This window comes from Protomyctophum bolini, assembly GCF_963924005.1.
Source record: "Protomyctophum bolini genome assembly, chromosome: 3".
NCBI classification, from domain to species: Eukaryota; Metazoa; Chordata; class Actinopteri; order Myctophiformes; family Myctophidae; genus Protomyctophum; species Protomyctophum bolini.
Window position 1 is genome coordinate 24,326,820 of NC_137864.1, and position 23,512 is coordinate 24,350,331.

At 42.2% G+C, this 23,512-nt stretch overlaps 2 protein-coding genes across 7 annotated transcripts in view; both read left to right on the top strand.

Annotated features, from left to right (window-relative positions):
- The first annotated feature begins 1,592 nt into the window (after window positions 1–1,592).
- nol11 (nucleolar protein 11) lies at window positions 1,593–15,616 on the top strand. The gene is made up of 18 exons (XM_080759502.1): window positions 1,593–1,745; window positions 3,757–3,870; window positions 4,801–4,857; window positions 5,234–5,382; window positions 5,744–5,801; window positions 6,350–6,491; window positions 6,803–7,009; window positions 7,539–7,615; window positions 8,559–8,682; window positions 8,920–9,011; window positions 9,219–9,284; window positions 9,445–9,629; window positions 11,883–12,008; window positions 12,231–12,467; window positions 12,932–13,010; window positions 13,284–13,376; window positions 13,712–13,819; window positions 14,819–15,616. The coding sequence occupies exons 1-18, from the start codon at window positions 1,599–1,601 to the stop codon at window positions 14,930–14,932; spliced, it is 2,175 nt and encodes a 724-aa protein (XP_080615628.1). The 5' UTR covers window positions 1,593–1,598; the 3' UTR covers window positions 14,933–15,616.
- A 2,610-nt stretch (window positions 15,617–18,226) lies between these two features.
- Window positions 18,227–23,512, top strand: part of LOC308313036 (nucleosome-remodeling factor subunit BPTF-like) — a 54,808-nt gene continuing 49,522 nt past the window's right edge. For all 6 annotated transcript variants that reach the window (XM_080759896.1, XM_080759898.1, XM_080759900.1 and 3 more), the window contains exons 1-2: window positions 18,227–19,120; window positions 21,052–21,871. In XM_080759896.1, coding sequence (XP_080616022.1) covers window positions 18,553–19,120; window positions 21,052–21,871 — 1,388 coding nt within the window. In that variant the 5' untranslated portion in view covers window positions 18,227–18,552. The remainder of the gene's footprint in view (window positions 19,121–21,051; window positions 21,872–23,512) is intronic.

Consider the following 23,512-nt stretch of genomic DNA (forward strand, 5'->3'; position numbering starts at 1 on the left):
CTGCAGGTGTGAGGCAATGTGAGCTTCATGTATGTCTGCTCTCCGTCTCGCACACACACGCACGCATGCAAGCACACACACACACACACACACACACACACACACACACACACACACACACACACACACACACACACACACACACACACACACACACACACACACACACACACACACACAGTTATCTCTTAATAAAGACGCTCCGCTCTATAACAGACCGCTGCCTAATCAAACACTCTGAGCACCAGCTGCACCCCACTTGATTTACTGCTGTTTCCAACATGACAGCCATGTAGCCTACACACACACACACACACACACACACACACACACACACACACACACACACACACACACACACACACACACACACAAAATTACTCCTAAACATTTTGCCAAACATCACACACTCACCTATCCTCCTGGTGGAGACCTGTGCCCAGAAGGGCACTTTTTCTAGTTAATTTCTGCATCTCTTAGGGCCCATTTAACCATATAATGCATTTGGATGGCAAAAATGGCAGATCTGCAAGTTCAGTGTCTTGAATGAGATCTGCTGTGAGTTTGCATATCTGCTATTTTCCAGCATAGGACCGTTGCACAGTGAAGTATAAACAAGCTGCATATCCCATAGGGATATACAGTATACTCCAGGTGGGCAACTGGCGGCACTGGGGCCACATGCGGCCCCCACCTTCACTTAATGTGGCCCTCAGGTTAATATCAGAATACTGATATAATATTGGTTCCAGCTGTTTACAATTCCACAACATGCTCATCACCCCTTTTCCACCAGTTGGGACAGTTCAGAAACAGTTTTTAGTATATGAGCCAGACCCCCTGGAACTCTCTCAAGGACCCCTGGGGGTCCCCAGACCCCACTTTGGGAATCACTGTCAAGCCCTGCTCCACTACAATTATATGAAAACGTTACTACTAGTTACTTTGTATAACTGCACCAGGCAGCACCTGATAATTTCATTGCTTTTTTGAGTCCAACCACTCCAAAGAACAGTCATTTATATGTCCATCCCGGTCTGTATGTCTCTGTGTTTAGGGTACCAACAGGCGGTGTTGCACCACTCACTTCAGACAGGTATGATTTTTGAGGGGCGCTAGGCCCTCCTATATATATATATACAGGTTTAATGTTTGTTTTTAGTTCAATGTTTATTTTAAAAACGCCATTGACAATGAAGAGAGTTTAATGTTTGGTTTTAGTTCAATGTTTGTTAAAACGCCATTGACAAAAGGGAAGATTTACGTAATCTTGTCACAAACATTAAATGCCATTAACAATAATGAGAATTTAATGTTTGTTTTGTCACAGTTTGTTTTACATCACCATTACATCACCTAATCATAGCTAGCAACACGAGTTAGACTTTAATATATTAGCGCCCCTCACTTCACACGGGTGTGATTTCTCTTTTGCGTTTGACTGTCCTGTTGGTCCCGTTTCAAACCCGTAGATGGCGGTAATGCAACGTTATAGATGCCAACCACAATAAAACCCCAATGGAAGAAGAAGAATGGACCGACGTGCGAGTCTCGTGAGATTGGACTGCTCTGTCTGTTTTCTCTTCTCTCAAACAAACATGGCCGCACTGTACGAGGGGTACACGTTGTGCGCACTCACACAAACCCAAAATATTTCCGATTCAGGAATCCAGGGAATTGAAGTGGAGAGAGACAGCGACCACGTCGTCGTCACGGAATCGAGCAGATCTGTCACTTTGTTTAAGGTAAATTACACTGATATAGGATGATGATGTCTGACTGAGCGTGTCCTGATTGAGTGAGCCACATGATAGCTGGGCTCTCGAAAACTAGCCTCGGAAACCCAGACGTTTTTATGTACTCGGAGAAAACAAACGTGACAGCAGATGCGTTTATAGCTCTGGTCCATGGCCCTAATAGACCTTGCTGCCGTTGTAAACTTGTAGGGCTACGGACCAGAGCTAATGCGTGTATAACGTCACTATAGCTCTGGTCCATAGCTCTAATGCGTTTCATTTAGAATGCAATGCATTAGAGCTATGGACCAGAGCTATCACTTACTGTGGTTGTGTCTGCTGTGCATGAAGCAAAGCTTTGCGATCAACCGAGTCGCTCCCTAAAAAATAAATGCGATTTGAAAGTTCTCAGATTCTCGTGTCGCTCTGGTCCACCAGACGTAATTCTCGTGTGATGTTGTGAGTCATGACGACATCCATTATTACCCATCTTCTATTATTTTAACGACGTACTACGTAGCCGCACCCCCATGCACAGACACCCCCTCCAACTTTCTTCTGTGCTTTTCCCCTTTTGATTGATTGATTACTTTACTAGACAGTCACAGACATGTTACTTTTACTTTATATAACCTCATGTAACAGAAAGCCCCATTCGACTCTGCAAACAAGTAATTGGAACCGAAAATCTGGTATTGGTCGCACGCTGCTACTTTACTCTACCTTGATTATGTTCTGTCCTGTTGGACCGGACCGGGTCGTGCTGTATAGCTTCGATACAAGACATCGTCTCTTGGTACCACAGCACCTCAAAGGCCTTAAAACAAGGCTTCAGACCTCCCAAAACAAACTGGTCAGGCTCCTACTTGGCCTCACCCACCTCACCCCTGCCCACTTTGACAGGCTGGAATGGCTTAGGGTCGATGACAGAGTACAGCATCTTGCAATGGTCCATAATATTCGATACACCACCAAGATAGTGAAGATACCCATGTACCTGTCTAAATACTTCCTTAATGTTAACGAAGTAAACAAAAAGTACCCACAACACCAGAGGGAGTGCAACAAACCATGTACAACCCAGATTTGGCACAAACAAGGGACTAAATTATTTTCGCTCCTATGCCACCAAAATGTGGAACGCCCTACCAACAGTCATTAAGACATGCAAATCCCTTGACTCCTTCAAAAACGCTCTCAAAGGGCACCTATGGACGGCTGCAATTCGAAAATGGCCACGTAAAAACAGAACACCCCCCCCCCTTTTCCCCCCTCACTGTATAATGTTTATTTCCCCTGTTTACCTCCTTTATGATGAATTCTTGTTCTGTTCTTTGGTTATATAGAAGTGTCTATTACTCTATTTGTATGTCTCTAAATGTTTTGATGAATTGAACAAGGTGGACCCTCTTGTAAACAAGCTTTATTGGGTCGTCCACTCACAGTTGACACTTTGTGAGCCCACGCAAAACTTTAAAAAAATCACATTCACCTAGAAACTCCATTCACACTTTTTATAATTCAGCAGACTGTGGAGACACATGCTGGAACTTTTTACTTTGAAATGTTTTATAGTTTTTGAGTTATTTAACTTAAACGCCCAATGCATTCTCAATGGCAATAACACAAACTTTGGCTCCACGTATAACAAAAAAGCTGGTTAACAGACTTTGGGCAGTTAGGCCAACAAAGAGCACATGATAGTAATCCAAGTCCAACCTACACAATAAGAAGAATCTCTGTCTATCTGATGTGTGGTTAGGCTAGTGATAATACCGTATGATCACTATTCACCACTAGTAATATTATTAATGGTAATGATTACAGTAATGTCAGAAACTATCACTTATAAATTATGTTAGTTTGCAAAGAGTGTCGATTGTTGAATCTGAAAATGCCTCACTGATCCAATAAAAATGCATTTAGTGATTTTCTGACACATATCTTGCAGTTTACTCTAAAAGGGTTCAAAACACATGCATTCAGATTCTAATAATGGACTAACTCTTATTCTTTTAAGGTTTCAGACCAGAAGCCACTTGGCAGCTGGACGGTGAAACAAGGAGAAACCCTGACCTGTTCAGCAGTTTACAACTCCCAAACCCAGGAGTATGTGGCTGTCTCAGACCATAAGGTACCTAGGATGTCCCAGCCGTACTTGTTGGCACACTGGTTTGATTGATTGATGGTTTGAATAATTTAGGCACATGTTTGTGTTTGACAGTATGGCCATACAGTCAAGAAAACTTTTCTAAAAGGATGACACAAAAGGCCCAGAGTGGCTTGTTTCCATTGTGGTCCATTGTAACATGGTAACAATTGCTTCTTATTAGGACTGTGCTATATATCGTTTCACATGGCAGTGGGCAGTGCTGTTTCTGGAGATATTATGTTGCCTCATGAACCATCGGGGTATATCAGGGTCCACTGATGAACTGGTGAAGGCTCTGTCTCCATGCCCAAAACACGTTGGCAGCTGTAGCGTTTTGAAACTTTGTCTAGCCATGTCATAATATATTGCCATATCATGATATATATATTTAACGGGGCTTGACATTACGTCTTGTCCTGTTGTCTGGGACAACTAATAATATAAATCTTTCTTGAAAAGTGCATGTAAAATATACTGTACCTTGTCCGTTGGACAAGTGACTCTTGGTTTCACTTTTTCTGTGACGCTTCTAGCAGCCAACAATATTGCCTGACATTATTGTCTGGCTTTCCTAACAATCACTTTTCCAATATTGCCATTCCATTTCTGGAAAACCGAACCTTGTGTTAATCTGTGGCTTGTTTCTTTACTTTCAATGGGAAAAACTAACCTATGTCACTTATTTATTTATTTTAAACGGACACTGTTGTGCTAAACGAGCGATCAATGTTATGGTTCGATGATGATACATGAAACATTTAAAACACCTGTCAATTGTGTGCCCCATACATTTGTGCTTCCCGTACATTAAAGCTTTACCTCGTTGAAAAGTGGTGATATTTTTTACTTGACACACCATCTCACCATTGCAGCAAGTAAAACTAATAAACTGTTCTGTTTTTCTTTTCGTAGGTTATCAGAGTTTGGAAGGATGAAGACATACACTTAGACAAGACCTTCAAAGCAACTGTGAGTATGAATATAATTGATTGTGTTAATGCGTCTGTCATTGGATGTTTCCCCCTTTCCTACCAGGCACACTGTGCCATTGTCACATTTCTGAACCGTAACAGACCCAGCCAATCCGGCTGTAGTCCGAACCGAATGACAAAAGGAAGTGCACAACAAATTTGACTGCAAATTTAATGCTATCCGTCAGCGAAAGATCTTCACAGGTGCTCACGACTTGGAGCCTGTGCTGAAGCCTAATTTATACATTGTCAAAATAAATTCTACTTTGCGGAAACTCTCTAATGTAAGTGAGTGAGAGACTGTGCCATACAACGCAGCACAACTGAGGCTGTTTATTAACACCATGCTGTTTATTCTACCTGGACACATTCAGGTGTCTTCAGATGTGTGCAGGGTCCATGCTGCCCCAGGAACAGAGCCTGTGGTTCTGTTCCAGAGAGGTGCGGTCAGACATTTGGACTCGCTGCTATCCGCTCCCCAGCAGCCCATAGAAGAGGTTCTGGCACAGGAGGAAGTAATAAGGTGAGTGATGACGTTAGTCTGAGTCCTGCATTTATCAGGTGTTGTAGAATCGCAGTGCTGGCGGGTCTACTTTCCAGAAATGTCGTACGGATGAATAATGCTAATGGAACTATACCTGCATAGATTATAAGGGTTTTGAAATTGATTTATTTCAACAGCTTTTTGGAAATCTAATTAATCCAAGGAAAATGTTTTTCTGTACTGTCAGGAATATAGTGAGTCATAACCAGTGGACTAAAAATGCAACCTGTACAGTATAGTCATTACTGATTATACATGCTGACGATAGCGATACAAACTACATTTCTTACCATCAGATAATTTGGATTGCTGTTGATGCATTGCCTTTTGTGACCTTTAGGTGGAGCACAAACATCATGGCAGAGACTCAGCGCTTTGTCATCTTCACAACTGAACAGGTGAAGCTGATTTATTTTTTGTCTCTATGCATTGGAGGGCCCCTCCAAAATGTTAGTTGATTCTTCTTTGTTTTGTCTCCATGCATTGGAGGGCCCCTCCAAAATGTTAGTTGATTCTTCTTTGTTTTGTCTCCATGCATTGGAGGGCCCCTCCAAAATGTTAGTTGATTCTTGTTTGTTTTCATGCCAATCATTGTTCAGGTTCAGGTTTATTTGTCATGTGTATAGAGTATAAATACAATGAAAATTATTTAGCTCAGAGCACTCTCAGTCTTACATACACAGGACATAAACAAACCTCTATAGTGCAAGAAAAAGACAAAATACAGTTCAAGGTCAGCTGTTCAGCAGCCTGACTGCCTGGGGGTAGAAACTGTTACTGAGACGGGTGGTGCGAGATTTGATGCTCTGGTAGCGTTTTTTGGAAGGGAGTGGTTTGAACAGGGTATTTGCGGGATGGCTGGTGTCTTTCATGATGTTGTGGGCTTTTTTCATACATGTTGAATGTGTAATCCAGATACTGAGTGATATCTTGTGTCTTACCACAGAAGGGGGATCAGTTCCTTTACTTACAAAGATTGAAGCCTAACACACTGCAGAGATACAAGCTGGAGAGAGAGGAGCCTGGTCTCTCCCCACTCAGCTTCTCTGCTACATACCGAAACAAAAGCATCAGCCTGCTTTATCTCTGTAAGTACAACTGCACTGCATAGATGTGACTGACAGCATTTTATAATATAAGAGTGTATTTGGCAAACACAGATTAAAGATTAAGATGCTGTTATTTACTAAGTAAGTCCTAAATATCTGTCAGTCCTTGTCCCTTTCCCTGGCATGCCCCTTTTGTGTCCATATATGAAGCTAACTGATTTGTTTGTTAGACAACACACATGCTATTTGGACATAGCTGCATTTGGGTTATATTCCACACGCAGATGATGTTGTCAGTGACACATGGGTGTATTTTCCTCTTATTGTCTCATCCTTCTCCATCTACCCAGACCCCAACGGTCATGTGTACCAGAGTGAGGTGTCTGTGCAGGGCCATGCGACTGAACAGGGATCCCAGGTGCTGTCCCTGCCCCGGAACCTGCTTCTGAGTCTGCCCGTCGGAGAGGGGCTGCTGGGGGCTGCCTCAGCCCTGGCCCTGGATGAAGCCCACGTGGCTGTGGTGGGGGTCCCACACCCCTCTGCTGGGGCCGGCAAAGGTAAATATCCTAACTTCAAATATTCATGATGTACATGCTGTTTTGTAGCACTCTCTGTTGTTTATTTTCATTCAAGACGCTTAACTCCTCATTGCTCACCGGGCAGTGCCTTGGTATTTTGTTCCTTTATGACTCATTAACTAACGTTGGAATTTTCATCTGTTAAAAATTAATTCAATGAATTGTTAATTAATGTATAAATATACAATAACCCCATTTAGTTACCTGTAGATGCATTTAATCCGAATCTGAACAAGCTGCAATTATTGTATTCCGTCGCTGACGCCACAATTTAAATGCAGACACTCCGGACAACTCAGCTTTTCAGTTGGAGCACGCACGCGCGCGCACACACACACACACACACACACACACACACACACACACACACACACACACACACACACACACACTTTAGTATGTCGTGTTTAAAGACTTTCAAACCAGTTGGTTCCGAGCTTTGTGAATCTTAATATCTCCTGCTAGCACGTGCAGTTTCTGAATGAATTCTCTGTCCTTGTTTCCTAAGACTTCCTGTGCATCTGGAATACCAATTTCCAGACACTCCAGGCGGGGAAGGAGATGGCAGGCAAACTCTATGGACAGGTAGGATTGCTACAATATGAACATGAAATTGGATGTGGCGCTGAGCTTGAGGCAGCGGTGGCCGAGTGGATTGCGGAGCGGTCTAGATACCGGAAGGTCGCCAGTTCGAATCAGCGATCCGACACGTTAAAATTACCACCGTTGAAGTGCCCTTGGACAAGGCATTGAACCTCTACCATGAAATGCTCCATGTGGGCCTGGCTGTAAACAAGTATCTGATGCTTAGTCCAGTTACCCTTGGTAAACTTGATTTACCAGAACGCATTTCTCTTCTTCTTCTTCTCTTGTTTTGTTGAGATGCTGTTATAGCCGTGTTTGTTTGACCAAATGCTAAGTGGTTCAAGATGTAGTTATACTAATAGAATATTATTTGCTACTTTTAGCTGTGAGTTAGGGAAGGAAACCTGAGTCTAATAGAATTGTTCAGTAGTACATTTTAGTGATCTTCAATGTCATTATTTTTATTTTCATATTGAGGCCAAGGTTCCCTGTCCTTGTGGCTGCTCTGTGCTAATGAAGGACTGTATGACTTTGGTAGAACATCCCATCTGCTCTCCACAGTGACTGGGCTTACAGTCCCTCATCACAACTTTATAGCAGTTTACACTATTAAAATACACTCTTCATGTCATCTGATCGTCCTCTTGCAGCAATGTATGTAGATTGAATGCTTGGTACTATCGGCTACTGAACAAGTGAATTTAAGATGGTTAAATGAAGTGACACTTAAAGCACTGTAAAAGATGCATCTGTAAACTTTGCCGTCTGATGCACTTGTGTGCCATGGGGGAAAATAAGAGAAAAAACATGAACCTTTGATTAGATAAATGAGTAACACAATCATTCCAATTTAATTCCATATTAAATTGTGGACGTTTTATTTTCTGAGTTTAGTTTTGACTGTGGAAAGGTTTTTGCATTCATTTGAATTTCTCTGGTTTAGCTGTGGAGTTACTCTGGGAAGCTGTTTATTCCCCATGGGAAGGCCCTCTCTGTTATCCCGTATGAGTGTGCCAAGTCTTCCCTAGCCTCAGCGCTGGGCAAATTAAAGAAGGCTGGGACTGAAGGTAAGGAGACATCAGAGCAATATAATGCCAACATAAAAGCAGCTTGACTCCTCCAAACATTGGCTGCATGTAATATTTACTCATACTGTACTTAAATACAGTACTCGTAAAATAAATGAGAAAAGATTATATAAAATACAAATTATACTGAAAGAATTTATCCAACTCTTTGATCTAGTTTTCTATTGTGTTCATGGGTGGAAATTAAAATCATGTTTGACTTTTTTCTTATCCTAGAGTCTAAAATTCCAGTGTTGGTGCCATCATGGAACACTATTCTTCATGGAGAGAAGACTCAGGCTTCAAGATCAGTGGATACTAGGAAGTCTGTAAGTCACTTTGTCTTCAGCTAACCGCTAACAAAATCATACTTTAACGTCTGTTAATTCCCCTATGGATGAAGATTTTTTAGTTACCAGTCAAGTCCCCAGATAAATGACATATGACAATCATCTTCCAAACATCAAACTCTTTCTGACAATCCAAGTTACTTGTAGACAAGTAACTTGTTTGCTTGTTTGGATTATTCTTCCCAGAAATTGAGCCGTAAGAGCCAGTCAGCACCTGGCTTTACTGTTGACCAAGTTCTGGAGCGTATCAAGGTAAGAATACGATTATTGGTTGAAGGGTATTCTAACCTGCATCACTTCTTAGCTAGCCAACACAAAATAAATAATAAATAAAATAGCCTACACGACTATACTTTTCTATGTTTTACTCTTAGGTGTACAGGACCTAACGGTGTATTTTTCTGTTCCTCAGAATGCACCGGCCGAGGAGGTAGAGAGGGAGGTAAAAGGGCTCCTCTCCAGAACCGATATCCAGGACCTGCAGACATCGGTGGGGCTACTGGCCGCAGGCCTGGTGTTGCGGAGCCTGGCCGATTCAGCCTTCTACACCCCAAGCTCCCTGGCACAGCTGGTACACACACAGTGCCTATGCCACAGGTCAGTGAGCGTTGAACAAAATCTGGAGGAGGAGTAGCAAACTGTTTTTTGAAGATAATGCAAGAACATCTAGTTAGTCAGAAATGGTCTTTGCCATTGTGGCAGGGCTCGAAATAGCGACCATTTTGGTCGCAAATGCGCCTGAATTTTAACCTTTGCGACCTAAAAATATATTTGGGAGCACCAGTGCTACTACAAATAATTACTGTGGTGCGCCTGGCTACAACGATCAATTCTCGAAAAACGGGCGCTCTGAGCCGCAGCCGCTCTATCCAACTCCACTGCAGACTCCTGTCTGCTAGCTGCACTAGCACTTGATGCTAACAAACCAACGTGTGTAGTTAACTACTCTTTGACACAACGGTACGGGACAACGTTGAGCGCTGCATCGCTCACATTCCAGAGCGCCTCGGCTCGCAACTTCACTATGTGTCAGAAAGTACATTATTTCAAGGCAGCGATTCAGAAAAGACCGGAGCGGTACGCTACGGACTCTGTGATTGTAATTTGTAAAAGAGGAGGAGGCGGACCGGCGTGTGTGTGTGTGTGTGTGTGCGTGTGTGTGCGCTCGCGCGCTTGCAAGAGAGAGAGAGAGGGAATGAGAGAGAGGTAGGGAATGAGAGAGAGGGAGGGAGAGAGAATAGCAGACTTGTAAGTGTTTCTACCTGGTTTCTACATAGCAGCAGTATTGCTACTTTTACTTAAGTATAACATTAGAGTAATTTTCCAGCACTGAAGTGGTAGGCATAGTGAGTAGGCATAGCTATAAATACCATGTTTTACATAGAAATTATTTTATATTAGAAATTCTAATTATATGATCTAAATAGGCTATGAAGGTGAAAAACACAAAACAAAGAAAAAGAAAACGGGTGATGTGACTGGCCGGAATCAGTGTAGACTAGAGGGTCCTCATCTGGAGATGTTTGATGCCTCGGCCTCTTTGAAGAGATGGATGGATGAGGGACAGAAAGTCTGGACACTACATTTTAAATTCTGGCATGTATTTTTATACTTTAGTCATTTTATGTTATTTGTAAACCACACGTTATATTATTGTTTTTATGAATGTAAAAAATCGATTACATATTAGTGCTCCTTAGATTTTGGTGGGTGCTCCTAATTTTTTTCTGGTGCTCCTTCATTTTGAAATTGGGAGCACCAGTGCTACCAAGTAAAAAAGTTAATTTCGAGCCCTGCATTGTGGGGAGTTGCATCATAAACCATCATAAAGGATTTATATTAGTAGTAGTTCCAGAGTTGTAGACAAAAATGTAAAGCAGGTTGATATAGCCCCACCATGAGGCAGATTAAAAATAAATACCTTTGAGTGTCTTCCTTGACCTACTAGCAGCATGCACAAAAATGCCTTTTTGTTCCTTCAATATTATGTTAAATTAACATTTAGTCTGTGCATCAATTCAGAATCGACCACGTCTGCTGCATCACGATGTATCCAAGATTCATTGTTTTCCCGTCACTACTCCCTGTACATTACATCTGTGTGGACACACACGGCTCCAATGTAGTGGTCATGTTCGCAGACGAGTCAATATATATATACTGTGTATATATATATATATATATATATATATATATATATGACAACGATGAGTTCGAGAACCTGTCACACCTATCGGCATCGACAAGACCAAAGAGCTGATTGTAATGTAGACTACAGGCCAGGCAGAGAATATACCCCTATCCACATACAGTAGTAGGTGCTGCAGTGTAAAACGTCAGCATCACTGAGGATGTGCACACTGAATTGGTGTTGGAGAAGGCACAACAAGTCCTTTCCTTTCTCAGGTGAAAGAAGAAGGTCAGCATGATCCCTAGGGTTCTGCAAGCCTTGTACAGAGGCACCACCAAAAGCATCCTGACTGGCTATATCACTGCTTAATGTTAACTACTGACCTCATCCGTAAAGCAATGCAAAGGGTTGTGCAGAAAGATGAGCACCATTCCCTCCTCTTCTACAATGAACGTTGTCAGCAAAGCTTGCAGAATCATCAAACCGCTTGAGATTATTTGGCAAAAGGTGGAAAATATGTGGGATTGACTACACGTACAATGTACAAACTACAACGTTTATGGTGAATTTATTGACAAAATGAGATTCGCTGCAGATGGACACAAGGACTCAAAAAAGGATACATGCATAGTATACAGATGAATGCTATTCTATGCATCTCACCCCTTATGCACTATGCCATATGTTTGTAAAATGTTATCTGTTATGGTATTCTACAGTGTGTGTCCCAGCCTTATTCTGTTGGCCCTGGAGAAGAAAGACTATTCCCTGTGTCAGCTCTCGCTGCAGCTGTTCCCAGATGTGCCTGAAGCTGTGACCTGTGCTTGTCTCAAAACTTTCATCAGGTAAACTCAATAATGAATGAAAAGAAAAACCAAGTCACCTTGTGTTCTCATTTATTTTCTTTCTGCATGAATTGGCACTATTTTACTGCCAGACTCTTGTAAGACTGTCTTTAAATTGAGTTCAGCAATCCATGCTATTCCACCCCATTACTACAGTATATACTGTACAGGTTTCTTCTCTATTCCTGAACAGCCATGTTGCAATGTGTGTTCTCATTGCAGCATTCCAGACAGTGATACCGAGATAGGAGGGCTAGAGCCTGATAGTCTCTCCTTCATGGAAACCGTCCTTGCAGCATGTCGAAGCCAAGGAGGCGTGCAGAATGGTTTTAGTCCTGACAGTTCTGATCCCTGCGGTGGAGGCCAAGCTCCAGTGAAGACCACAGCAGATGACACGGAAAAGCCGTCAGGCCAACCAGGGCAGACCTGTCCAGTGGGCCTGCACAAGGCTGTGCTACTGTATCCTCTTTCTGTGTTTAGGAATGGATTACAAAATTAAATGGATATGCAGGACATTTTTAATACGTCAAGTCTGTCTACCATTGTACTTGAAGCCCAACCAAAAGCAGCTAGTCTACTACACTAGTAAACCCACCATGTACATACTCTACATATGGTACAGTACAGTACTAGATAGATAGACCATTATTGATCCCACAAAGGGACATTTTGTCACTCTAGCGAATGTTGAAATATATGGATAATTAGTGTAAAGTAGATAAACTACGTGAACCCTGGTGCGAACATTGGAAAAATAGGCAAAAATTCAGGGCAGGCTATTTGGGGGGAAACCAAATAATAGAAATTTCCTTCAAAAACATGAAAAACTGCCAAATAAATAAATCTTAGGGAAAAATCTTGAATACAAACATTAAAAGAGAATACCTAAAACTGTGAAGGTGTTAATGTCTTAACTGAAGCAGCAATGAGATCCTGCAGACGTCTTACAGTGACACCTTTATCCTCCCACACCTAAAAGACCTCTCGGCTCCTCAAGTCATTGTGAGTACAAGCTGCTAATGTGCCTACCTGTGCTCAATGGTTGATTTGTTAGCAATGTAATTACTGGTATGAAAATGAAAGACTGTGTGTGTGTGTGTAATTTATAGTGGACTGTTTCCCAATTTTTCTGTTGTGAATCAGTTATTTTTGTCAAGCGACACATTGTAAAACTAACCATAAATTAGGCTCAAGAGGCAATTAATGAGCCCTTTTCAAATTCCCTCAATTCCTACCAGCCTTTGAAATTCCACTCTTTTCCATCTCCCCCTACAGCTTTTTCTCCAGTACTTGCAGTTTCTTTATGTGAAATATTCCCAAGATGCCTTTCCACAAATGCATGGGTTGAGATCGCCATCATTGACACTGGTTTGTATCCCATTGAACACTTCATAATCAGCTGTGCAATCTGTAACTATTGATAGCAAATTGCTAGGTGTGCTGTTTATAAATTATGATGACATAGTATTATGTTGGTCCAAATATAGAGTTGGGAACAAACGTACATAAAGGACAAACGCAGTTCTAGGCGGCTTGACCCTTCTGTGCCACGTTGTAAAAAGACGGGAACAGTAAAAACGGGAATCAATAACAGTTGATTTGGGAGGATTGGTCATCAGGTCATACATTCCAGATTATTAAATTGATATTCATCATTATAGATTACATTATAAATTATGTATTTCCTTTATTGTCTCCTCTAGATCATGGATTGGGTATGTTTGATGTTGGATGCTCATTTCACTATGCTGGTAATGTCTCCAGAGGCCAGAGGCCTACTGTTGAACCTCCAAAGTTTTGTCAAGTCTCAGGTAACGGTCTCTATCTTTGTGTGATTTGATTCCAATGTATATTAATCTAATTATTGTTCCTTTTCTAAATGAGGTCAGTTTGGAACTCCAAAAAAATTCAGGAAAGGAAAAATATATATATTTTCAGGATAGTAAGAAAACCTTATATTTTGTAAACAAAGCAATACTGCCTCATCAAAGTTGGGTGTTGTGACTTTATATACTGTATTGTTAATTACTTGCATGAGAGGGGGAGAGGTGGTGGAGTTGGTTGCTTTACAGTTTGAGGGTCCAATGGAGTTAAGAGCTTTTGTCCAAAGTGTTTTTTACTATTTTCCATTGTCAATGGAAAATATGTCATGGTCAATATTTTTTTAACGAAACACAGACGTGCAAAAAAACAAACAACTAAAAAATGGAGTTATGTGGTCTCCAGACAGCAACGATATGTTGCTACGGGTAGCTGTGTCTTGATTGCACCTACTGCAGGTTGATTCTAAACCAGGGTAGAATTTGGCCAGATTACTTGCAGATAGATAAAACGTATAAACCTACCTATATAGAACTGTAAACCAGTCATGCCATGTACAGTTTACACACATAGGGGGGCACCCCAAATTACCAATCATCTCATAATTAGATTGACTATATGTCATGACCTTTTTAACTACTGGGGTAATAGCAAGGGTGAATGGCAATTATATTAACCAAAATTGCATAGACCTTTTGTTTGTTTTTGTCAGCCATTGAAAATAGTATACGGTAAACTATATTTAACTTTCTAAATACTCATGGCAAAATAACTGCATGCCACTTTTATCGAAGGATTAAATCTTTCACACCTTAAAATAATTGTATTTACTTACATTATGTAAGTATTAGAGATAATGTTCTCCATTGACCCTGAAACCTCCAATTGTGTCTATAATTACTTCTAAGTTTTAACTTTTACATTTTGGTTAAACATACTGTACTACCAGCTTGCTAATTTAAATTTGTGAATTTGTGATCCCTCTTCAGGTGAAACTTTACTCTGAACTGGGAAAGCTGGAAGGAAGCCTCAAAGAGCTCCATAAGATGAAGGTGCAGAAGGACATTGGACAATACTCCATCGAAGTTATCGAGCTGTTTTAGGATAATTCCAGATCATTTTTAATAAAAATGTTGGCTGTCTCTTCTCCTTCCCATATTTGACCCGTTCAATCTGTTTGTACAGTTTTGTATTCTGTGTGTACTGCTTTGGCATACATGCTGTACAGTATTTTGCCCACCAGAATGATTCATGTGTTTTATGCTACACAATTGCTTGTGTAGTTTATACATTCAGACATTGTTAAAATGCAGATCCCTCAAGTCATGTTTTAACCTGGTCAGTATTTTATCAAGCCTATATCTATGTCTGTCTCACTCATCTATCCGCTTTCCTTAAGAGTCAGAGACAGCCCTGTTATATTAAAAACAGTACAGAGCCTGGCTCACAAAAGGCTAATCTTTACTTGAAATGGGGTACCTTTGATAAAAGTGAGATTTAACTGTCTTGTATGTGTCAAAACTATGAATGTAGATCTATCAGTTATATTAGATTTGCAGCATGTTTTCTGTAGATACATTTTGTGTTTCATATAATTCATCACATTGAAGAATCTGGGTCTGTGATACTATTTTTGAAGGGCTGCCATGCGGCAGCCAAGTCTATGGACTTTTAATGTTTGCTTTAAACAGTGATGTCACGTGGCAGCCACAGTGGGTGCCCCTGACTTCACACAAGTGTGATTTGTTTTAATAAATGCAACTCTGTAAAGGGGTTTTTAGATTTAATTTGTGTGACATTTCAAATTATTCATTTCATATCTTGTGAATTCAGAATGAATTCATTCAAGATTAATATGATATCTCATTTGCAAAACCGCTGTAGTGCAGAAGGTGTTCCTCTATTGTGCAATAAATCTTGGCATTCAATAGCCAAAACTTTTATTTAGGCTATCATATATTCTTGTTAATGAATGATGATCAAATCACATCTTATGGACCTGTGCACTCATCACTCATAATTACCATACTCTGAAACTGCTGTGTACAAACACATTCGCCTCCCCTCTCTGACAGACTTGTTGATTTAGAGAGCACTAACGAGCAAAAGAGTTTACACCTTTTGTGGCCCAATCAATCAACTCAGTGCACAAACACTTTGAAGTTCAAAGGGATCAATTAGATTTTATTAGATTTATGAATTAACATTCTATGTAGACGTAGCACATACAGTAGCACTCTATAATGTATACTCATAATTACTAACTAATAAAGTACTACTGTTAGATAATAGGTTATATGGTGCATTTATATAACACATTTTTCCAAGGTGCTTTACATAGATTGTGCATTACATTCACCCATTCATACACCGATGGAGGAAACCATGCAAAGCACTAACCTGCACCTATGTCCTATGATGTCCTGCACGTTAGGGAGCTCGGCAACAATCTGGTTCAGAGTCTTGCTCAAAGGCACTTTGACACTAACTCTGGGGGAGCCTGGGATCCTGGGATCAAACTAGGAACCTCACGGTTTCTATGTATTTGATTGCGACCATAGGTCGCAGTTTACTATGAAAACCTGTGCCGTCAGTCACACCATATATGGCCATTAGTCCATCACACCGCGTGACTTCACACCTCGTGACACGTCACAGCACCATATATGGCCGTCAGTCCATCACGCCTCGTGACACGCTCCAAATATGTCCGTCTCCATATATGAAGATCACGAGACTAACCTCATCAAACCCTGGATAGCCATACATGGAGAAGACTGGATCATCACCTAGATCTGTATATATGGAGACGGCCATATTTGGAGCGTCAACCCCTTAGATCACCATATATGGAGCTGACCTGTTCTGACATTCCATACTGTATGCTTCTCACCCTCAGGGCGTCTTACTGGTTGCGAACGCAGTGAGCACTTACTATGAGATCATAGTACGCAGATCATGTCTGTGTGTGTGTGTCTGTCTGTCCCGCTTTTGTGCCCATATATGGAGCTGAGTGATTTGTGTCACCATGACTCAGCCATAACCATATAAGGAGTCCCCAAAGCAGCTGTCTGTCTGTCTGTCCCGCTTTTGTGCCCATATATGGAGCTGAGTGATTTGTGTCACCATGACTCAGCCATAACCATAATTATAAGGAGTCCCCAAAACAGCTATATGTCCAAAACCCAAATATGTACGAGCTGCGTTCGCTTCCCGCGTTTGCGCGTCTTACTGGTATATTACAGTGTATTGTTCCTGCTTACTGTAATGTTGTTTTGGATTAAGAGTGTCTGCTAAATGCCTAAATTCAGTAAATTGTAATTAAGAGATCCAACCGAACACAGACATGTCAACATAAACAGTGGAATAAACTAAAATACAGGGCAGAGCATGTCTGGCAGAGGCAAAAATATGTATAGCCTACATAGCCCACAGTATACATATAAAACATAGGATAAAAGTTACATGATTTCCTTTGAATCTTTTAGAAAAACCAGAGGCGTTAGATAAAAGACAAAAACGAATCGTTGTCGGCAGGATTCGAACCTGCGCGGGAAGATCCCAATGGATTTCTAGTCCATCGCCTTAACCACTCGGCCACGACAACGTGATGCAATGTAATCACTGTATAAAATAACATTTAAACATTCTTACCGAACCATCTGTTAGCATTGGCCGTTAGGAAGTGTTAGGACATAATGGAAGTGTTAGGATCTGTTAGGATTCGATTCGTTAGGACTTATCAATATTCTTATCGAACTGTATTACTTTTTAAAAGTATATATAATCAATTTATAATTTCTAAAAAATATGGCCTATCACTACTCAGCGGTCTATTAACAGATAGACAGCTGAGAGGTTCATAAGGTCTGTTTTGTTTTGGAGCCTTTCAAAAGGCGGAAACATCGAGGTCGCATTTACTAGTCGTTGTTGGAATATAAATGGTTATGCAACATATTTATTATTCAACATCCTAATGTGATATGCAACTATTTGCTGTATTTTATTATATAATAGTAATTAATAGGCTACTGCACATTGACAGAAACGAGTCATTGTTATTAGCCAAATGAGTCGGTTTTACTTTTTTAACCAATATTAAGCCAATACCTTTCAATATTTGGTTTTACTTTATTCATCTTTGCACAAAGTCTAAAATGACTTGAAGGTTCGCAAAAAATCTTTCGATGTCGGACATAATGCTTATCTTTTGCCTCGCTTTGCAACGACGACGACCTAGAGGCGAACAGGAGTGCAAGCTTATATTGTGACCGGCGGCACGCACTCGACGGTCTGCCTGGGATTCATCATTCAACCCACCGCCACACATCATTCTACCATAATACACTTACAGCGGGGTGTCAGGTTTTGCACGGATAACTATTTTTATGAACCAACAAGGCAATTGCGTCTATTGTAGAATAGCGAGTCACGTGACCGCCCCCGTACACACACACACACGCACGCGCGGCGCGCACGCACAGGCCTGCTGGTGTGTTTTCAACGGAGGGAGAGCCGAGAAGAAAAATGGCGTCTGCAGGCGACCCAAAGCGGGACACCGGCCATTCGGTTTGAGCTTTCTGCCTGAAATCGAGCCCGGGGCTTGTTGGGACTAACTTGGACCTTCGCAACATTGGATATTATTTTCAGCCGTTTTTCTGCGGGTTGTGTTGGACACTCCTGCAACGAGATTGAAGCCGAGGAGAAGCCACTCTCTCCTACAATGAGGGGGAGAAGAGGAAGGCCGCCCAAAGAGGCAGCAGCGATGCGGGACCTATCTCCGGAGCCAGTCCGCGGCTCCAGGGGCGCCAGGAGCCGGGGCATGCGGGGCCGTGGACGGGGCAGGGGTCGGGGACGGGGACGAGGCGGGGGTGTCGGCGGCGGCTCCGGGGAACCAGACGCAGAAATGACCGCTCGGGATAACTTTAATTCAGCCAGGGGCCGCAGGAAAGTTGCAGGCTCCGCGGCGGGATCGCGGGGCGCCAGAGGAGGAGGAGGAGGCAGGGGGAGAGGCCGGGGGTCCAGGGGAGGACGCGGCGGCAGAGCGGCACCACGGCGGCCGCACACCGTGGTGGTCTACGATGACAACAGCGACGAGGAGGAGGATAATATAAGCTACAGATCGGACGACGACGAAGAAGAAGAACTCTTGAACGAGAACCCCTCGTCGGATCAAGAGGAGGCCCTGCAGAACGACTCTGATTATCTGGAGGAATTAGATGATGATGATCATGGCAGCTACTGCTCGGACACAAGCTTCAGGAGCCACAGCACGCACGGCAGCAACACAGGTAAACACCGGGGCTGCAGATGCGTTTATACGTGGGCAATGCACGCAAAAGTGCAAGGGTTTCACATGTATATAAACTCCATTTGAGGAAAAGGTAGCTGCATTGTTCAAAATGGAGATTGCATTGAGAAACAGGCCTTTGTTTACCGTGTGCTGCTCCGCTGGCCGCTTGAGATCGGCACATTCACACATGCTGCTGTACCACCAAGCATGTTTCTGTTATTTTGACAGATCAGCAACTTTTTATTTTGCCAAACAAGCCCTATTAAAGGGCAATGCTAATATACGGCTAATATGTTTTTGTGTTCTCATGAGCGCTGCGCTTGACGTGTCTTCATTTCCGAGAAAAGTAAATAGAGCCATTTTTCGTTTATTTTCTCGGTCGTTCGTTCATTCATTCATTCATTTTGACAGTTTGACACTTCCCGTTATGCTTGTCAAATATAAGCATTGGCTCTAAGATGTACATATAAATTTACATATGCGCCCATAAATTAGCATGTTTTTGTTTTGTCTCCACTGAATAGTTTGTAGTTTAGACGGAATTGCAAGTTTAATCACGTCTGACTGTTGTTAGACATTAATAACCCAAACAAAACAAAGTTTCAGCTAGTCATTTAAATGTAACAAGACTGAAACGTTATTTTACCCTGTTTAGGCTTGATTTCTACACCGTTTAGCTTGATTTAAGTTTGTTATAAACATGTTGTTGGTTGCGAAATGCAAGCAAACGGAGTTTGACAGGCCTTTGTTTTGAAAAGAGGCGCTATAATTTCACCTGTTGCCAAAGCCCAGCTCATTACAATATTACGTCGTAGACTACTGTTGTTGCACCGTTACCATGACAATCAATCTCCTGTCCAAATTAGACCAGTGTGCCTGTTTGTTTCCCCCTTGTTGATATAAGAATGTAAAAATCATTATTGTTCTTTCTGTTGTTAATACTTTATTAACACCCTTTTTCTTTTACATTTCTTCTTTTTCTGATTATTCTTGTATTTTTTTAATGAAATGTTTTCTTGCAATAAGTCATTGGAGGCATATGTATAACACCTCCGCTCATTTGCTTACCTCATACAACTCTGGGCTCAAGTCAATCTCTTTTGCACTACAAATAGTTCAGGGAAGATAAATGCAAATGGTAATAACTAAAGTAGCCAGTCTCAGTCTGCCACATGCTTTGCTCATAGATACGTGAATATGGAAGCATTTGGTCCTGTGATAACAGTTGGGTACACACTATGCTCAGTCTCATTGACACGGGAACATACAGAATCCATGTATACTTTTGATAGCCTACATAACAAACACATACACCACATCTAGATGTCTTGGTGAATATGCAGGTAGCCTTTGGAAGCTCATATCAGACAGTGTCTGGGGAGGTGATAATCTCCCACCTCCCCTGTCACTCACCGCTTTATAAATTATAGCCTGCGTAATAGACCCTGATTTTTGACAAAATTTCACTAATCAGACTGGTCTGCTTGGTCAGCCTGGTTTGCTTGTTCTACCCAGCATCTTGAATGATTATCTCAGGACACGGTGAACTCTTGAAGTCTTGTTCATTTCATTTCACAGTTTAGCAGCATGTCTAGTCATCAACCTCCAGAGCTTATTGAGTGTATCACTAATGCATTATGATGGAGAGTGAGAATTAGCTAGCTAGCTAATAGGTTCAGGCATAAGGCTAACACTGACCCAACAGACTCATGGTGAGGTATGCAGCTTAATCCCCGATGGTGGACAGCCTAAATTTATTGGCTTTTCTGACTGGAATATCTGCCTCTCTTTCATCAAGAATTTTGCGTCTGTCATACAAACAATTGGACTGTGTACATTCACTGCATTGCACATCACACATTGATCTAATCTTATTTTGTGTTTGTCTGTTTTCTCTGTCCCTCTCCCTCACCTGCCTGCGCAACATAGGGCGGAGGCGCAGCCGGGTGCCGCGGCCACGCTCCCCCGTCTTGGAGGCAAAGGACGTGCCTCCCCTCGAACTCCCCAAGTCGTCAGAGGACCTCCTGATCGAGTCGCAGCTCCTCAACGTGTCCGCCGTCTACGAGGTCCTGCGCAATTTTGGCTCGGTGCTGCGCCTCTCGCCGTTCCGCTTCGAGGACTTCTGCGCGGCACTGGCAGGCCAGGAGCAATGCACGCTGCTCGCCGAGACGCACATCTCCCTGCTCAAAGCCATCTTGCGCGAGGAGGACACGTCCAACACAACGTTTGGCCCTGCCGACCTCAAGGACTCTGTCAACTCCACGTTGTACTTTGTGGATGGTATGACATGGCCTGAGGTGGTGCGTGCGTACTGCGAGAGTGACCCAGAGTACCGGCAAACCCTACCCTTCCAGGAGAGCGAGGACTACCCGTACGAGCCGCTTGAGAGCAAGGTCAAGGTCCTCCAGTTTCTTGTAGACCAGTTCCTGGCCACCAATATCGCCCGGGAGGAGCTGATGTCTGAGGGCGTGGTGGCGTATGACGACCACTGCCGTGTGTGCCACCGGCTGGGTGACCTTCTCTGCTGTGAGACATGCTCGGCCGTCTACCACCTGGAGTGTGTGAAGCCACCGCTGCAGGAGGTGCCCGAGGATGAGTGGCAGTGCGAGGTGTGTGTGGCGCACAAGGTGCCCGGTGTGGTGGACTGTGTGCCCGAGGTGCAGAAGAGCCGGCCCTATATCCGCCAACTGCCCATTGGCTACGACCGGCACCACCGCAAGTACTGGTTCCTCGACCGTCGTATCGTGGTGTAAGTTGCTTAAGTTGCTTTACTTTTTAGTGTCCTACGCTTTCTCTTTAGTAAGGTGATATAACCTGTACTTTCATTTCCTGGCTGCAGGAAATGAAAGAGAAAAAAAAACAATATCAAATGGGCAAGAAGAGCAACAGTAGATGGAGAAGGGGGGGGTGACATTGTGTCATACTAAAGATGCAAAAAGACATGCAGTGGAATTCACCTGCTTTATATTTTCATCATTCTGATTTAGTGACATCAGTAGTTTAGGTGTCTTGAGAGTTAAGAATCATTGTGTGAATGGATCTGTGGGTAGCTGGATGATAGAGGCAGAATTTAATCGAAAAGCCAGTTAGGAGTACTTATGGGCTTGAAGGTGTACTACTACTTAACCCCATGACCATTGACTCGCACTACTGGCTGATAAATAGCCTACAGTGAGTCAAGGCAGAAGACAGAGCTCAGGTTGTGGCTTAGGTAGGTGATAAGCTGGTTTCAAATTCATGGGATGAAAAACCTCCACTCAGAAAACTGTAAAAGTGGTTATGATTAGATATTCTTGCCTTAAACGGCACCAAACTATCATTAGTTGTCACAAAGCCACTTCTCTGTGTGATGGTAGAAGTATTGACACTATTGGCTTGCCCATAAATAAAACTTTTTTAAGAACGTTTTTTGGCTTTTAGCCTTTATAGATGTACAGTAGGTAGACAGGAAACGGGGAGAGAAAAGGGGGAATACACACAGCAAAGTTCGTCAGGATCGGGAGTCGAGCCTGTGACACACTGTCATGCTGGATTACCAGCCAAGGTGCCTGGACTGCTAAGCCGGCCCACGTTCAGGTGTTTAGACTTTAAACGCCTGAACGTGGCCAGAGCGCTCTGTCTTCTGGTCTGTGGAATGTTAAATTAGAGCACTGTTTACCTATAATGTGCTGTTTTTACTGTTGCTACACAGATATAACATAACAAGTGTGAACCCATAGTCATATAGCAGGTATTTGGCATAAACATTCAGGTGTGACTTTTTATTGCACAGCCCCAGAAAGTAAAATAAAAATGTGTTAAATAGTTATTAAAAGCATTTTATAAAGGACAATGTATTTTTCGGGTAAGTGGGCATGACCTGAGCTGTACTCTCAAGTGCCTTTTTTAAGAAATGTCTGCTTCCATTGCACATTTTATTTGGGGTATAGATCTGTCATTGGTATTGGACACTGACATTCTGTTGGGGAGGTGACGTAGTGCTATCTTAATGATTAGTGACTGGGATCTTCTCATATTGATGTTTGTTACCATATTGGCATGCTTTTATTATTTATTAATATACATTTTTACAAGGTTAATTTCTATTCTGAGACCGTTGATTAACTAGTGTTAGTCTACCACAAACACAGAAGCACCCCAATATTGAGGTTATTGAATATTATTGAGCCATTTGCATTTGCCCGGCTACATCAGGACTTTATATATTTTCATATTGTTAGTATTTAGACCTTAACTTCTAGGCAGTATTAAGACACCATAGTTCTTCATTTGAGCAGCTAGCTAGCTTCCATTTATAAATAAGCAACGTCTTCTGTATTGAATAAAACCTCTCATAGTTGTACTCTCACTATGCCCTCTACATGGTGTGTGTAGCATCGTAATGTCAGCA

Coding starts and splice junctions, on each gene's coding strand:
- nol11 (XM_080759502.1), top strand. CDS start 1,599: ATGGCCGCACTGTACGAGGGGTACACGTTGTGCGCACTCACACAAACC. Junction 7,616..8,558: donor CAGGCAAACTCTATGGACAG/GTAGGATTGCTA, acceptor TCTCTGGTTTAG/CTGTGGAGTTACTCTGGGAA. Junction 8,683..8,919: donor AAAGAAGGCTGGGACTGAAG/GTAAGGAGACAT, acceptor TTCTTATCCTAG/AGTCTAAAATTCCAGTGTTG.